Genomic DNA, 17,972 nt, shown 5'->3' on the forward strand with positions numbered 1-17,972 from the left:
TTTCAATAGCTTTATATTTTGGTATTTCTGTCTTTACAATTTTCTGAAATAATTCATCGACATAAATTCTTTCTCTGTTTTTAAATATTATACTATGATGACTATTTGTTAAAGCATAATTTATTGCATATGTAATTGAAAATGGTTTATCGTCTTGTTCCATTAGATTCTTTCTGTGAAATTTATAAGCCAAACTTATAGATCTTCCAAGATTTTCAGTTGATAAAGGTATAGCATATCCAAGATGGGCATTGAATTTAACATTTACGTTTGCCAAGTTTCCATGAACAATTCCAATTATTTGATCAATTGGGTCATCAGTAATTCTTTTGTCACAGATTGCTAAACTTATTGGTGAATTAATTCCTTTCATATATGTAGATTTGATTAAGACTTGTATAGTACTAATATGAATCCATCCAATTTTAGATCTTTTTTGTTGATCCTTAATTTTCTCAATCTGTTTACTCAATTCTTCATCATTTATCAAGGCTATTTCAAGTTCTCCATTAGCAGATTTTATCTTTATAGGGGCTTCAAGTTGAATTTTTCCATAGTATATTATATTTTTTCTATTAAAAACTTCTTTTAAAAGATTTTGTTTGTTAAAATTTTCATTTGATTTAAGGTTTAATTCTGTTTTTAGAACAGCCTGTTTTTCATTGTCTAATAAGGCAGATAATCTATAATAATCAGATTCTTCCGTTAATTCTAAACTTTCTAAATAATTCATAACTATGAGATTAAGATAAAGGCGTACCTTTCTGGAGAAAAACTTCCTTTATTTAGAATATTTTACATAAGATGTTTTTATCTCCAGAGGGGAGATTGTAGATACTAACTCCAGAGGGGAGTTTAGAATTGGTTTTTCCTAAGGGAATTCTTCTTCAAACTATAGAATTGCCTCGGCCGCTTCCTCCTTGCTCTCCTGGCATATGAGTACTCTTAGCCTTCTGCTTTCTATTGTTTGATGCCTTCTTCAATTGCCTAAGCAACCTATTTATAATGGTTGGGTCTGATGGACAACTCCCATCCTTACCCTTCTTATGACGTCATTGCTTACGTCATTGTTTATTATCTTGCACCAGCTACATTGTTGGTGCTCCATGACCTAAGCGCTTACGTCACTACGCAATAATATTGAGAGATGCTTCAGATGTGCAGTCCTCCTCTTTCATCATGTGACCTTCAGATGCGTTGTCTTCTTCCTTTATCATGTGGGCTGATTCCGTTTCATTATTGCTTTCTTCAGATAACTCTGAGACACATAGCTGGCACTTGTGGTCTTCTCTGTCTTTTATCAAATAGCAGAGATTCCTCTTTATCCCTTCGGGGAGCTTTTCTAAGAGTCCAGATAAGTTGTAGAATGCTGATTCAAATTCCACTAAGAGTCTCATCTCTCTTTCTTCAATTTCATTCCTTTTACTGGACACAAGTAAAGTATTTCTGCTTTTATAATTGATTCTTGTGTGAGATTCTCTTGTTATCTTTTGAGTTCTTTCGAAGACCCTTGCTAGTGTGCTGGCTAGTCTTCCTTCATGACTGTAGATTGTTAAATCTTGAACTTGATCAATTGGTTGAAAATTTCCTGGGAAGACGGACATGAAGATTACTTGATGTGCTGGAACCAAGCATTCTTCTTCTTTATTAAAAATAGGTTGACTATTCGTAAATTTTAGGGATATATCCCTTGGATTTACGTTGTCAATCATATTTTTAAATCTCTTTACTGCATCAATAAATCCTGCAGGAAACTCACTAATAATTTTCAAATCATTAAAAATTAAAATTGTATCAATTAATCCATACTAGAAAAACTGATAGGTGTCAGATGGTGAAGCCTCTGGAAATATAACCAGCTTTGTTAGCTGTTCTTTGGCAATAGGATAATATCCCAAGATTGCCCTTTTTTCTTCAGTCCAATTTAGGACTATGTTAAGGGTTTCTCTGAGATTTGATCTACAAACCCTTTTCTTTTCCTTGATTTCGGCCCTTGTAGGAATGTTTCTTATTATTCCTATTCTCTAGGTTTGAATTGGAGCTTTATCTACGCTTTTTAGGGTTTGCTCTGGATGAAGAGCTTCATATTCCCTGAAAGATTCCTTTGCTTCTTCCAGTGTTAAAAACCCTCCTTTATGAATTATCCTTGATTGATGTGTAAATGGTGCTGCTTTTTCCCAGGCATCATATACTCCTTTCATAGGGCCATTATAAATTACATAATATTTTTTATCTTGGGTGGATTTTTTGATAATTTCAGCAATTGTTTTATTTTCTGGAATTTTTTCACCTGATTTGTCCACCACGCTTAGCTGGCTGAACTCTGATGGTTTTGGTTGTTGTGTTGATTTCATTGCTTCGATGGCCTTTTGAGGGATTTGATCTGTATCCTTATTTGCTGACAATGCTTGCATTTTTCAAGTTCTTCTTCGTATTTCTGAATTTCTTGATCTAATGTGTTGTAGACGAACTCCATTCTCTTGTTAATGTATCTGCAATAACATTTTTGTCACCTTTAATATATTCAATTTTTATTGGATATTGTAACAAAAATAATTGCCATCTTACCAATCGTCCATGATTATAATCAATTTTTAAATTATATCGTATGAAACCTGTTAGATAACTTGAATCTGTCCTTAATGTAAATTCTCTGGGTAGTAAATCAATTTTCCATTTCTTAAGAGATTTAATTGCTGCTAGAGTTTCCTTTTCATGAGTGGTATATCTCCGTTCTGTTGGAGTAAAAGTCCCTGAAATATACCTGCAAAGTAATTCCTTTGGGGAATATTTAGAATCTAGTGATTCTTTTTCTTGTTCCAAACTTTTTATAGCTTTCTTAGCTTTTAGACATCCTGACCAGGTTATGTCTGAAGCATCTGTTTCTACTATTAAGTAGTCATTTTCTTCTGGAATATAAAGTTCTAGAAGTTTTTCACATAATTGTTTAATCCTTTGAATTTGCATACTGTCTTTTTCATCCCATTTCCATTCTTTTTTAGTACTTATTTTTGGAAATAAGCTTTTAGTGTATTCTGTTATATTCTTTAAAAATCCTTGATCAGAAATATAATTTATACATCCTAAAAATCTTTGTAATTGTTTTCTATCTTCTATCTTATTAGGGAATAAATTTACCTTTTCTAGGACATTTGGCTGAAGTTTTAGCTTTCCTTGAGTGGATAGAATTAATCCAAGAAATTCTATTTCTTGTTTTTCTATTCTTGCTTTCTTTTTGCTAAGAACTAGTCCTTTTTCCTTACATCTTTCTAAAACTATTAATAATTTTTGAAGATGATCTTCTTTATCCTGTTTTGTAAAAATTAGTATATCATCAATGTACACTAAAACAAATTCATTTAACTCTTTTATATTTTCTTCCATAAATCTTTGATAAATACCTGGAGCTTGTTTTAATCCGAATGGTAATACATTCCATTCATAGAGTAACACACTTGTTGATTCTTTTGTTGGGCAAGTAAAAGCAGTTAATTTCTTTGTTTCTTCGTCTAAACGAAGTTGCCAATATCCTGATTTTGCATCAAGAGATGAAAACCAAGTCGCTCCTTTTATTTTTTCTAAAATAGAATCTTTTCTTGGAAGTTTATGAGCATCACCAATAGTTGCTTCATTCATCTTCTTATAGTTAATAACCATTCTTCGTTTTCCTCTTTTAATTTCATTATTGTTTTCGACATAAAAGGCTGGAGCTGCATGAGGACTTTTACTTAATCTTATAATTCCTTTTTCCAAAAGATCTCTACATTCTAAAGAGAACTCTTCTCTATCTCATGCAGAATAAGGAATTTTATTTGGAACATTTATCTCTTTTATAGGATCTTTTAATTTAATGCTTACTAATTCGTTATTTGTATTTTTAATATCTAACGGATTTTCAGCACAAATTTCATCCAAAAGTTCCTCTATCTTTATTTCAAGATTATTTTTTGGAATGTTTATCTGAAAGTATAAATTTAAATAACATGTTTCTAATATAGAAAATATTTTAAATTTTAAGATCTTATCTATAGTAGTAGTTGGTATTTTTATACGTTTTGATTTTTGATTTATTGAAGAATCATGTGGAGCTTTTAAAACTATATATGTTAATTCTTGAATGAATGGATGATATAGTTTTAAAAAGTTATTTCCTATGATAAAATCCATTCCAGAATCTAACATATATATAGATGGAACAATGAACCTATAATTTTGAATAAAAATTTCAGTCATCTCTGTTTTTTGGTCAATTTTATGTATTGATTTGTCAGCTATTCTAACTCTTAATGGTTTCTTTAATTTTTTCCAATCAAGTTTTATGTTTGAACTAGCAAAGCATTGTGTTGCTCCAGAATCTATAAAAGCATTTATAAATTTTTCTGTTATTTTTATAGTAATAAATGTGGCATTATTACTCAGTCTCTGAGTCTGTTTCTGAGACATATTCAAAAATATAGTCTAGGTTATCATCAGATTCCTCTAAAGGTTCCATAAAACAAGACTTAGCAATTTCTATTTGTTTAGTAAGATCTTTTTTATCCTTCTTTTTCAGACATTCATTTGCATAATGTCCTTCTTCTTGGCAATACCAGCACTTACAGTTTTCTTTTTTATTTGGGCAATAGTCACTTTTTTGCCTTTTGTTTTTATTGTTATTTCTTGTTCTAAAATACCTCTTTTTTCTCCAGTTTGGATAGTATTTTCTTTTTCTAAATTGATATTTTCTCTTTCTCTGAAAATTTTTATTAAGCCCATATTTTTGGGGTATCTCTTCATTATCCTGACAGCAGATTCTAATTATATTTGCAAATCTTTTTTGTGTTGCTTCTTGCATACAACGCTCTTTTATTTCCTCTCTTATTGCAGCGGTTGCTCCACCAAAATTATTTTCAATTGTCCCTCTATTTATTTCTCTTATAAATCTTCCCATTATGAATTCATTAGCAGGATATGGAAGTTTTGTTATATACATACTAAGATAATGATTTTTATCTTCTTCTTTTAATTTGTAATAATGTATTCTATATTCACATATATAAGATTCCACATTACATAGATCATATATCTGGATATTAGCTAAATGGTTTTTTGCTTCTTGATATTCTTTATTATAGACTTCTTGTTTATGATCTATAATATTTTTTCCAAAAAATTCTTTATATAGAATCATCATTATATATAATATCTTATCATAAGCTGTTATTTTTGTTGCTAAATCTTCTATTATTTGGTTTTCTATTGATGTCATATAATCTCTTATAGTTCCTTTAGTATGAAATCCTATGTAATTCCAAATATCTCTTCCAGACAATTCACTAAGCTTTGGATTAGTAAAAGCTTCTAATAAAAAGGAATTCAACCAATTTTCGAAAATTTCTTTTTCATTCTTTTTACAGTCTAAATCAAGCATTCTTTCTCCTTCCATTTCTTGGATTTTAGGAACGTACTTTGATGGTATTTTTGTATATTTTGAATCTTTATTTATAAACCTTTTTTTAAAAGCATAATTATCAAAACCTGTTTCCCATTTATATTGAGATTGGTTATCTTTAGATGTTCCAGCTTCATTTTTTACTTGTATTGGAATTGCTGGTTCTTCGTCACTTGAATAATCTAGGATGTGTTCTTCATTTTCTATATTTTCAGAATTTACTAATTCTTCTTCTATTTGAAATCCTTGTTCCATAATATTATTTTCTCGAGCCATTTTTAATTGTTTAAAAAGCATTGTAACTTCTTCTAACTTTTCTTCAATATTCATAATTTTAGTGGTGGTTTTACTTTTAGATCTGTTATGTTGATTATATTTTGAAATTTTTTTTCTTTGGGATTCTCTTTTTCTTTATTTCTTTGAAATTTTATGGATACTAATATTTCTTCAAGCATATCTACTATAGAATTTAATTGTGGGTTAAAAGTATGATAAAGATGTGGAGAATCATTTCCATGATAACATTTTTTTAGAAATTCCGTGTGAAAAATAAGTTTTTTCAGGTTTTTGAAGTCCTTCAATAAAACTTATAGTAAAATAAAGATTTTGAGAAAAATCATTTTGTATTAATTTTAAGAATTCGGTGTCATTACAGTTAACATTAGTTAAAATCATTAATTTTTGGTCTATTAATTTCGATAACTTGATTATTTCTTCTCTTAAATCTTCTAATTTACTTTTTTCCATTATGTGACGCTTTTCTTTGTGAGGAGTTACGGTTTAAAGTGTGGCTTTAAAAAGTGTGATGTAAACAAATCTTTAAATCTGTACCAACTTTGATCTGTATACTAAAATTCTCCATTTGATAATCATCATACAGATTTACTAAGGTGGGATTTACAAATCTTGGTAGGTTCGTTCCTTCCTTTTTGGCGTTTGAAACATCATGAAAACATCAGACCTAAAAGCCATCTTAGCAACATCTGCCTGATCTGGCACTGCAGGAAGAACTTTGTCCACCACAATCACCTTCCCATCATTCGGTGTATAGCCTTCCAGCAAAGTCTCCATTTTCGCTAGCTTCAGTAGCCGCATCAGCTATCAGCTCATCAAAGTTTGCAGTCTTCCCAACTTCCAAGTAATATTTCAATCTAAAACACCATTATCACATGTAGCAGTCAGAAATCAATGCAACAAATCATTTTATTTTAAAATTATTGTAGCAGTCAGTAATATTAAAATATGCATGATTTGATGATATAGTCATTCAAATTTATTTTATATTTTTAATGCCTAGAAGAATAGTTCTAGTATCCAGAATCCTAATTCATAGAAGCCAAATAAGTAATGATCCATCAAATTCAACTTTAAAACAATCTTTAGTTTCAATTTATTTTTGCAAGTAGTGCACTTTTGTACAGTATGAAGAGAGTTGCACGTAGTACTAAAAAGGAAGAAAAGTTTCACATTCATTATTGATGATTCTCTATTTGAATCTCTAAATATTCAAGAAAGAAAACACTCAGAAGGAGTATTGAGTACCCCTGCTCTCCTGTTCTAATCATGACCAAGTGAGAAAACAATAACATAGCTGAATCTTTTTAATAAAGACAATATATATGCTTGTCTGGCTTAGTAGTTAGATAAGTGTTGGATAGGGAATCAATTAACAATTTTTCTATAAAAATAATGATATTAATATGAATGTATAAGATGTAAAATGTACCGCTAGCATGTGTGTGTTTGATTTAGCAAGATTCCAATTCTGTAGTTGCAGTTTTTGAACATTGCCTCTTAACATCTGCATCTCAGCTTTAGTCCATTCAATTATTTTACTGTTTCCAATTTTAATCAAGGAAAACAAAAGCAAATTCTTCCTAATTATATATTTCCATAGATTATATGAGAGGACACTTTTTCTCAGCTAGGAGCTTCAGCAGAGTCATTCTTTCCTGCATTAAAAAAATTCAAGTACTTAAATAATAACACAAATTGAAAACAAGGATGATGAGAGAAATTAAACCTTTAGAAGTTGTTGAATGCAATCCTTATCAGCAGAATTAGAAGAAGTAGTATCCTCTGGTGGTTTTTGTTGTTCTTGAAGGTGGTGTGAGGAGTTGGTGATGTTGGAAAGCTTCTTCCGCATTAAGCTTCCAAATTTATTCAGACAAAGCATAATGATGGAACTTTCGTATTATTAAGTACTAGATAAATATATTCTTAAAATATTAAGTACAGGTCCACCCTGACAGAAAATAAAACATGACAACCGCACATGGCACTATGGCAGATCTTAACAGAACTAGATAATGGCGTAATGTGCTGCATGTTAATAGGAAAGGCATGCTTCAAAAATCTAATCTTAATAATGAATGAACCATGAATAATAATGTGATTAAGAAGTTGAAACCTTATACTACTTCATATAAAGATATAAACTAAACTAAGTCTACTTCTAAAGAAGCTTTTGCCTTTTGGTTCAATCTAGAGAGTAGCTCAACATATCAATTTATTAGTAAGCTTTGTATCTTAAATTAAGAAGCTCAACTAAGGATACACAAACAAAACTTTGTAATTTGAAAATGATGCCAATGGGGTTTAACTACGCTTTCTTACTTGGCCTTTACGGATTATAGATCAGCAGAGTGCACTAGAATTTCAGAATATACTTATACAATCTTAAGTTCTTAAGAAACCCACTGAAGTTTTCCACCGTGGACCAAAATTTTCAACAGATGGAATATTCTTGGAACTTCCCTGGATTAACACATGGAAGACAAATGGTTAGATGAGCATGCACAAAGTATGATCAGCTAGAGGGTAAACACCGTAACAACAAACTAGATGCCTCATCTTGAATTAGGCAGCTTGAGCAACAGGCACAGATGAATCTGTTTCTTGCCTGCGAATTGTGGATAGCCATAAGATTAGTTAAAATCCATTAACAGGGAAAACAGCCATCACGTTACTAGAGACAAGTCCAACAACGCCCACTCAAAGTATACCCTCTTACTACATCATCCATGGATACCTCCAAAGCAAAAGTTGTATAGCAATTTTTTTTATTTATTTGCATTAAGTAGTAGATAGTATACACTAAAATAAGAAGAAAAGAAAATTCGTGTGCAGGTTTCACCTTGCAATTCCTTCCCCAACTTCCATTCTGAGAAAGCTCACAACCCTCACAGGTGAACCCACCTCCTTGGATAGATTATCCAACACCGTCTGTAGTGTGCAAAAATTATTAGCTAATGAATGATCAAATAAACATACACTCCATAGATGGATCCTTCTCCATTCTTAAAAGACACAAAATATGTAAAATATTGAAAATAGAGAACACCATAGCTAAAAAATAGTCTTTGCTCCTTTTATTAGATGGCTGAAATTATGGTCATGTTGGATCAGTTGGGTATAATTGGATTCAGATTAAAAATACTAGACTTTATTTCATCCATCCTCCATGAAAAGATTTAGGACTTGAATGATGTTGATAGGAACAAGTAACCTATGAAAATTCAAAGGAAGAGAACGAAACTTTTATGCATAAAGTCCACCATCATTTTTCCCTTATTATTTTACATTGTAGTTAACGAAGCCATAGTTTCTTTTATAACGGCAAGTGTGTAATAATGAAGTAAGTAACCAAAGTTCTCCTATTTTGCTACTAGAGTCATAGACACAATTAGAGTTGAAGTGTAAATGGTAATTGCCAACATATAATGGCATTTATCCTACTTTATTGTTAAACTGTAAAAGAAGATGGTGAAATTCTCTTTTATTTTTAGTTTTTTAAAAAAGAGGATACTAGATTCTGACCAAACAGATGCATGGGTAGATTTTGTTTCTTTCACCAATCAAAATCATAAAGTGACCATAGCCTCAACTTTCTTAACAATCCTGATTAAACATAGAGAAACCTCACATACCTTAACATTCATTGTATCATTCACAATAAACTTTTGCTCCATCAGCACAACTTCCTCAAAGTACTTGCGTAATCGTCCTTCTACTAATTTTTCTATGGCCATTTGGGACTTACCAGAGGCTTCAGCCTGAAATATTGAAAACCATACCACAATCTTAACTACAATCTTTTTCAGATTTTATAATGCTGCAAAGGAAAGCAACAGTCAGCAGGCCAACTATAAAATTGAGATATCAGATATTAATATGATATTAATATGAATGTATAAGATGTAAAATATACCGCTAGCATGTGTGTGTTTGATTGAGCAATATTCCAATTCTGTAGTTGCAGTTTTTGAACATTGCCTCTAAACATCTGCATCTCAGCTTTAGTCCATTCAAATATTTTACTGTTTCCAATTTTAATCAAGGAAAACAAAGGCAAATTCTTCCTAATTATATATTCCCATAGATTATATGAGAGGATACTTTTCCTCAGCTAGGAGCTTCAGCAGAGTCATTCTTTCCTGTATAAAAAAATTCAAGTACTTAAATAATAACACAAATTGAAAACAAGGATGATGAGAGAAATTAAACCTTTAGAAGTTGTTGAATGCAATCCTTATCAGCAGAATTAGAAGTAGTATCCTCTGGTGGTTTTTGTTGTTCTTGAAGGTGGTGTGAGGAGTTGGTGATATCAGAAAGCTTCTTCCGTATTAAGCTTCCAAATTTATTCAGATAAAGCATAATGATGGAACTTTCGTATTATAACTCTCTTCTTCTTCTCTTCGTTGTTTTCATCACTTGTTACAAGCTATTCACAAAGAGATTCAAAAACCTACCACCATCTCCACCGTCTCTTCCTCCAATCGGTAACCTCCACCACCTGAAACCACCCGTCTTCCGCACCGTCTACGCCTTATCACAAAAATACGGTCCCATTTTCTCGTTCCGCTTCAGTTACCAAATCTCTGTGGTTGTTTCCTCCGCCTCCTTGGCCGAAGAATGTTTTACCAAAACGACATCGTCCTCACGAACCGTTTCCGTTCCCCCAAGACCAAGCACCTAACCTACAACAACATCGTTGTGATAACTTCGCCGTACGGCGACCACTGGCGCAACCTCTGCCGCATCAGATCCCTGGAGATCCTCTCCACTCAGCGTCTCAACTCTTTTACGGGAATCCGAAGGGACGAAATGGCGAGGTTGATCCGGAGCTTGAGTCAGGGGTTAGGCGAGGGTTTCACGAGAGTTGAAGTAAGATCGAAATTGATGAGAGAGATGGTAAGAGTTGAGAGTAAGAGAGTCCCGATCGAAGCTTTTGGCCAAGTTTGAGGGTTATTGGGTTGGGGGCTGGGTTATTAGGGTTCATTTTAAAAAAAAAAAAAAAACTTTTGGCCACGCTTTTAAAGCGTGCCAAAAGAGTACTAGGATATGGCCATGCTTTATAAGCGTTACCGTAATGAAATTCTATCGCGACGCTTCCAAAACGTCATAGTTTCTCTCTATAGCCACGCTTTTGAAGCGTGGCGAGAAAAACGTAGCCAAATCTCTATTCAATTGTCACCCTCGCAAAAGCGTGGCCATTGACTACTTTTGGCCACGCTTTTAAAGCGTGGCAAAAAAAGCGTAGCCATATCTCCAATCAACTGCTACCCTTCCAAAAGCGTGGCCGTTGACCCTTTTACCACGTTTTTGAAGCGTGACAAGAAAAAACATGGCCAAATCTCTATTCAATCGCACCCTCACAAAAGTGTGGATATTAACCACTTTTGGTCACGCTTTTAAAGTGTGGCAAAAAAAAGCATGGCCATATTTTTCTTGTAATGACTCATGGAGGAAACACTAGTCGAGGACGTGGGAAGTACCTTCAGCCGAGGGGTCAGAATTTTAAGAAAGGAGGACATGCACCTCAAAGTCAAAGTGGCTTTAGAAAGAATACTTATAATCAGTTTCAGTATGCCAAAGGAAGAGGGAATCAGAGTAAGATTTCTCCGGATTTAACTTGTGTGTGTTGTGGGCATTTTCATCCAAATGACTCTTGCAAGATTGGTATAGGTAGTTATTTCAACTGTGGTTTGCCTGGTCACATTGCGAGAGATTGCACTCGTGGGAAGAACCCGAATGCGGGTCAGTGTCAGCACCAAGGGCGAGTATTTGTTGTGAGCGCCAAGGATGCTGCTAAGGCGGATCCTCTTATGAAAGGTAACTATTTAATTGGTGATAAATCCTTAGTTTCATTGTATGATACTGGAGCTTTGCATTCGTTTATTTCATTTGACAAAGTTGAGGAGCTAGGCTTGAAAATGTCAGAATTAGCATTTGAATTGCATGTACATACTCTGTATCAGACGGTTATGACTAGATCAGGTTGTAGATAAGTAGGTTTCAGGCTTGAGGGTAGAGACTTTGTGCATGACTTGGTTTATTTACCAATGGTTGAGTTGGAGATGATTTTGGGATTTGATTGGTTGTCAAAGAATCGGGTGTTCTTGGATTGCTTTGAGCGGTCAATTCAGTTTATGCCGGAAGGAGAAAATGGAGAAGTGGTAGCTGAGGGGTATTACCTGAACTCTGTAATGGTGCACTGTAGTGGGAAAGAGTGTCAGGGTTACATACTATTAGCTGCAAATGCGTTAGGTGAAAATCAGAAGGTAGATCAAATTCCGGTAGTTAAAGACTTTCCGGAAGTGTTCCCAGAAGATATTCTTGAGTTTCCATCTCAAAGGGAGATTGAATTTGCGATTTAATTAGTGTCGGGAGCTGGACCAGTATCGATTATGCTGTATCAAATGGCTCCAATAGAGCTGGCTGAACTAAAGACTCAGTTGGAAGAGCTTATGAACAAGAGGTTCATTCGACCGAGTGTATCTCCTTGGGGAGCGCCAGTTATATTAGTGAAAAAGAAGGATGGAGAAATGCGATTGTGTGTGGATTATTGACAGTTGAACAAAGTGACTGTGAAGAACAAGTTCCCGCTGCCAAGGATAGATGACATAATAGATCAACTGCAAGGAGCTGGAGTGTTTTCCAAGATTGACTTAAGATCCGGTTACCATCAGATAAGGGTGAAAGAGGGTGACATTCCAAAAACTGCATTTAGGATGCGCTATGGGCATTACAAGTTTGTGGTGATGTTCTTTGGGTTAACGAATGCTCCTACTGTGTTCATGGATTACATGAACAGAGTATTTCATCCCTTTTTGGACAAATTTGTGGTGGTTTTCATAGAAGACATCTTAGTTTATTCTAAGATGGCGAAGGAGCACGAGGAACACTTGAGAATTGTGCTGCAAATTCTAATGGAGCGGAAATTGTATGCTAAGTTGTCCAAATGTGAGTTCTGAAAGGAGGAAGTAAAGTCCCTAGGTCATGTGGTAAGCAAAAGAGGAATAGCCGTAGTTCCTTCAAAAGTAGAAGCGGTGATAGAATGGGAAAGACCAACGATAATGACGGAAGTCAGAAGTTTCTTGGGCTTAGCCTGATAGTACCGGAGATTTATTGAAGGATTTTCCTGGATTGCACTATCGATGACTAAGTTGACAAGGAAGGAGGTGCCGTTTGTGTGGACGTCAAAGTGTGAAGAAAGTTTTCAGACCTTAAAACAAAGGCTAACTTTAGTGCCTGTTTTGATTTTGTCGGAACCGCATGAACCGTTTGAAATGTATTGTGATGCGTCACTGAAGGGTTTGGGTTGCGTGCTGATGCAACACTGGATTGTGGTGGCATATGCATCGCGTCAGCTGAGACCGCATGAGGTAAATTACCTAACTCACGACTTGGAATTAGCTGTGATTGTGTTTGCATTGAAGATTTGGAGGCACCACTTGTATGGAGTGAGGTTTAGCGTCTTTTCTTATCGTAAGAATCTCAAGTACATCTTTCATCAGAAAGAGATCAATATGCGTCAGAGGAGGTGGATGGAGTTGCTAAAGGATTATGATTTTGAACTGAGTTATCACACTGGAAAGACATATGTGGTGGCGGACGCATTGAGTCAGAAGTCTTTAACAATGGCTTGGATGAGGATAAAAAAAGAGGAATTAGTGGATAAGTTTGTAGATCTCAAGTTTGGAATTGGTGAAGTTGCCGGAAGAGCTTGTTTGAACCAGTTACAAATTTCAAGTACGTTTATAACAGAGATTCAGAGGGCTTAGCAAGATGAGCAAAAGCTTCAGCAATTATTTCAACTAGTTGGCAAGAAGAGGCATGGAGAGTTTACTAAGGATGATGAAGGGTTGTGGAGATATAAGGGGAGAATTTGTATACCGGATGTAGGGTGTTTGAGACAAGACTTATTGTCGGAAGCTCACAACAGTGGGTTTTCTATTCATCCCGAAAGTACGAAGATGTATTATGACTTAAAGAAGATGTTTTGGTGGCCTGGGATGAAGGGTGATGTAGCTACAGTTATTTCTACGTGCCTGACATGTCAAAAGGTAAAGATAGAGCATCAAAAACCGTTGGGAATGTTACAGCCACTTGAGATTCCTCAGCGGAAGTGGGAAGGAATTGCAATGGACTTTGTGCCCGGTTTATCGAGGACTAGGTCGGGATTTGATGCGGTTTGGGTGATCATGGATCGTTTAACCAAATCTGCTCATTTTTTGCCTATTCGAGTGAATTATTCAATGGAGGAATTGACGAGATTGTACATCAAGGAGATTGTGAGATTGCACGGTGTGCCGTCGAGCATAGTGTCGGACGGTGATCCCCGATTCACATCAAGGTTTTGGGGAGCTTTCCAAAGAACTTTCGGTACAAGGCTATGTCTCTGCACCGCATATCATCCACAAATGGATGGACATTTGGAAAGGACTATTCAGACGTTAGAAGATATGCTGAGGGCGTGTGTTTTGGATCAACCCGGAAGTTGGGACCGTTACATGCCATTGGTGGAGTTTGCGTACAACAACAGCTTTCATGCGAGCATTGGGATGGCTCTGTATGAGGCTTTGTATGGATGGAAGTGCCAATCTTCACTTTGTTACTATGAGTCTGGTGAAGCAAGTGTTTTAGGTCCTGATTTGGTAGCAAAGACTACTGAGAAGATTAAGAAGATTTGGGAGAGGATTCTAACTGCACAAAGTCGACAGAAGAGTTATGCGGATCAGAGAAGTAAACCGTTGGAATTCGAAGTGGAAGAGCACGTGTTTCTAAGGGTTACACCGACAACCGGGATTAAAAGAGCAAGAAAAACCAAGAAGTAGAATCCGAGATATATAGGACCGTTTGAGATTTTGAGGCGATTCGGGTCGGTGGCATATCAAGTAGCTTTGCCGCCTCACTTGTCTAACTTGCATGACGTATTCCATGTGTCACAACTTCGTAAGTACACGTCTGATGCGGCTCATGTGTTAGAGCCTGAGTCGGTCAAGTTGAGGGAGAACTTGACTTTTCAAGTAACGCCGGTGCGAATTGACGACACCAGTGTGAAGAAGTTATGCGGGAAAGAAGTTCAGTTAGTTAAACTTGCTTGAAGGCGAGCAGGAGTTGAAGAGCATACTTGGGAATTGGAGTACGAGATGCGAAAAGATTATCCCGAGCTATTCCCGGATAATCACTAAATTTTGAGGACAAAATTTCTTATTTGGTGGGGAGAATGTAAGAATCGAGACTACTTAACTGTCTAATTAAATAATTAATATTTCCCAAAATAGGATCCAAAAATTTAGAGTGAGAATTGGAGGATTTAAGTATGATCTTTGGACTTAGTAGATTTTTCTGAGAGAAAATGTATTTTCTGCGAAAAACCAAGTAAAACTGTGAACCGGCAACTGAACCGGTCAAACCAATTTAAGTCTGTCCGGTATTGAGCGAGAAAAATTAAAAACTGTAGAAAACATTAGGAAAATATTTAAAGTCGAAAACTGGGCGTTAATTTTAAAGGTTTGGCCCAAAGTTGGGCCAAATTGGCTAAAAATGCTAACGGGTTGGACCGGGCCCAAGTTGGGTCCAAGCCCAACATATATATACTCTCATTAAAGGCCAATTCAGCACACAACACACTTAAACACAACACACACTCCAGCTAAAAGAGAAGAAGGAGAAGAGAGAAGAAGCACTATTCACATTTCACTTCAATCTACGATATCTTGAGCTATGGTGCTTCGATTCACGTGCCGTCAGCGGCTACGTAAAGCTCTAGCCAAGCCCGTTACTTTCATCAAACTTCATAGGTAAGATTCCGAATTTTCCCTTCCTTCCTTTTGCCCTAAGAATTTTGAGTTTGGTGAGTGTTGATCTTGAGAAAAATTTGTGTTTTGGTTGTTTAGTTGCTAATCATTAGTAAGAAAATGTTGGGTTCTATCCCAAATTTCAGTGAATAAAGAAAGTTTTCTCAAGAACCCTTATAAATTGATTTATTGTGAGTATTATATTTTGATTTATATAAAATGTGTGACATTAGCTTGACTATTGGAGCTTGTTGGTGATTATTGATGCTTGTTGGAGTTGGTTGGTGACATGGTTGTGGTTGGAAGCTCAATTTTTCCACTCAATTTGAGTTTTGGTACATATTAAGAATCGGCCAAGGTATGGTTTCGGTTTTCTCTATGTAATATATATTATTTCTGGACACTTAGACTAGTGACCCATAGGATACATTTGAATTGAAATAGTTGTTGAATTGTTGAATGATGAATTGTGATGAATCCTGATGAAATGATGATTATTTTTTCAATATGTTGATGAATTATGATGTAGAAATTGATAAAGATGGTGTGGGAGATTTAGATTGAGATTAAATGAGATTGATTATGATGCTTGGTATTGATAGATTTATGATTGATGAATGTGTTGGTGGAGGATTGATTATAGTATTATATATTTGATGTTTGAGGTTGAGAACAATAAAAGGTGAAGGAAAATTTGGTATGAATAGTGGAATATGATACAAAGGTTGAGTTATGAGGTAAATTAGTGTTTGGTATGGTTTTGGTTTAGTTTTGGTTGTAGAATTGGAAAATTGAGAATTTGTGAACTTTTGGTAAAACTGAAATTTTGATGAACTTCAATGGATCATATCTTGAGCTACTGTGCTTGAAATTCAATGCATTTTATATCAAATGAAAGAAAATTGAACAAGCTTTAAAATGGTTTAAATTTTGTGGAAATCCAAATTTGGTATAAAAAGATATGATTGTTGAAAGTTTGGTTTTAAAATCTGAATTCTGTAATGTTGCAGAATTTTGTGATTTTTGATATGCGTGCGCACGCACACCTCGTGAATTTTTAAACCTATGTGCACGCAGAGCCTTGTGCGCATGCACACACGGGGATATGGCTATTGATGGGAGCACTAGCAGCACTGTGCACGCACATAACCAACGAAGTTCTGCAAGCCGTGCATACGCACAGACCTGTGCGCACGCACACGTTGGAAGGAAAATTCTATTAAGGGCGTTCACACACCTTGTGCGAGCGAATAGAATTGTAAAATTTTATACTTGTGCGTACTCACATCTCTATACGTACGCACATGTTTTGAAAATCTCCCTGGGCGTGCGCACGCACACCCCTGTGCGTACACATGCCCTGTTTTTTCAACTAAAACTTTGGTTTCAACTATTTCACCTTCCCAACAAGCTTGTAAACTTCTGTGACACCCATTTAAAAATTTTTGGCTTATTTTGGATATTAAAACATAGAGAAAATTCTTAGGTGGAATTAATTGGTATTTTTCCTTGAAAAGTTAGAGAACGGAGGCTTAAGTTTCTGGTGTACTAAGGATAGGTTTGGTAGAGTGAGAAGGAAGAAAAGTATATGAATTGAGAAATTGATGACTAATGAGTTCGGAATGGAAATGTTGAATTGACAGTGGTTGACATGAGTCGAGGACTCGGAATGAGATGATGGATCCATGATGCACTAAAAAGTGTTCTCTGAAAACCACTGAATTATTGTTTTATACTGAGATTATGAAATACTATGCACCTGGCAGGGACGGTGGTTAATCCCGCCTGTTGAGGTCGAGGCGGTGGTGTAAGGACGGTGGTTAATCCCGCTTACGTTGAGATGTGAGGTCTATGGCAAGAGTATCCTGCTCGCATCCCTTTGGATCACTAGAGTGTGCAGGCACATAATCCTCGACGGTGTTCTGAGCACCATATCTCAGGGTTTCCCAATTATGATTCCGAAGGGCGACATCTCCACGGAGATGTGTCGGGTTGGTAGTTGAACCAACAATGTGATATCATAGCCAATAGAACAGAAATTCATCATGTGCATCTTCTATTTGTTTGTTTGCTTTGCCAACTTGTAAATTCTTGCCTAAGTGTATAACATGGCTAATTGCTTACTTGAATTACTTGCCATATATGTCTATGCCTGTGTTATACTTGCATTGATATTAATTGTGTTTTCTACTGGGATTGAGGAGGTTCGGAAGGCGGTGGCAATGGGATCTCATGGAGGATAGGTTGGTGAAGGCTGTGGGACAGCGGAGAGTTGTTAGTTAGAAAATCCACTAAGTTAGATTACCCGTTATTATGTTAAGTTTTAAGTTATGCTTTACTGTTTTAGTTATGCTTTAAGATGAATCCTGTGATGGATATAAAGTTCTAGGATTGCCTCTGGTATCCCATGGTCTTATATCTTACATCACTTGGCAACGTTACCATAGTGAGAATCT

General features: G+C 35.3%; 1 protein-coding gene across 1 annotated transcript; it reads right to left on the reverse strand.

Annotated features, from left to right (window-relative positions):
* Positions 1 to 6,239: 6,239 nt before the first annotated feature.
* Positions 6,240 to 10,731, reverse strand: LOC112805566 (uncharacterized). Its single transcript, XM_072198785.1, has 9 exons — positions 9,938 to 10,731; positions 9,830 to 9,867; positions 9,642 to 9,750; positions 9,361 to 9,486; positions 8,568 to 8,656; positions 7,455 to 7,581; positions 7,346 to 7,383; positions 7,158 to 7,266; positions 6,240 to 6,582 (listed from the first exon to the last, which is right to left on the reverse strand). The coding sequence occupies exons 1-9, from the start codon at positions 10,085 to 10,087 to the stop codon at positions 6,541 to 6,543; spliced, it is 828 nt and encodes a 275-aa protein (XP_072054886.1). The 5' UTR covers positions 10,088 to 10,731; the 3' UTR covers positions 6,240 to 6,540.
* Positions 10,732 to 17,972: the final 7,241 nt, after the last annotated feature.

This window comes from Arachis hypogaea, chromosome 1 (genome assembly GCF_003086295.3).
Source record: "Arachis hypogaea cultivar Tifrunner chromosome 1, arahy.Tifrunner.gnm2.J5K5, whole genome shotgun sequence".
Lineage (NCBI taxonomy): Eukaryota > Viridiplantae > Streptophyta > Magnoliopsida > Fabales > Fabaceae > Arachis > Arachis hypogaea.

Coding starts and splice junctions, on each gene's coding strand:
- LOC112805566 (XM_072198785.1), bottom strand. CDS start 10,087: ATGCTTTATCTGAATAAATTTGGAAGCTTAATACGGAAGAAGCTTTCT. Junction 9,868..9,937: donor GCATTCAACAACTTCTAAAG/GTTTAATTTCTC, acceptor TTTTTTATACAG/GAAAGAATGACTCTGCTGAA. Junction 7,267..7,345: donor AAGCTCCTAGCTGAGAAAAA/GTGTCCTCTCAT, acceptor AATTGGAAACAG/TAAAATAATTGAATGGACTA.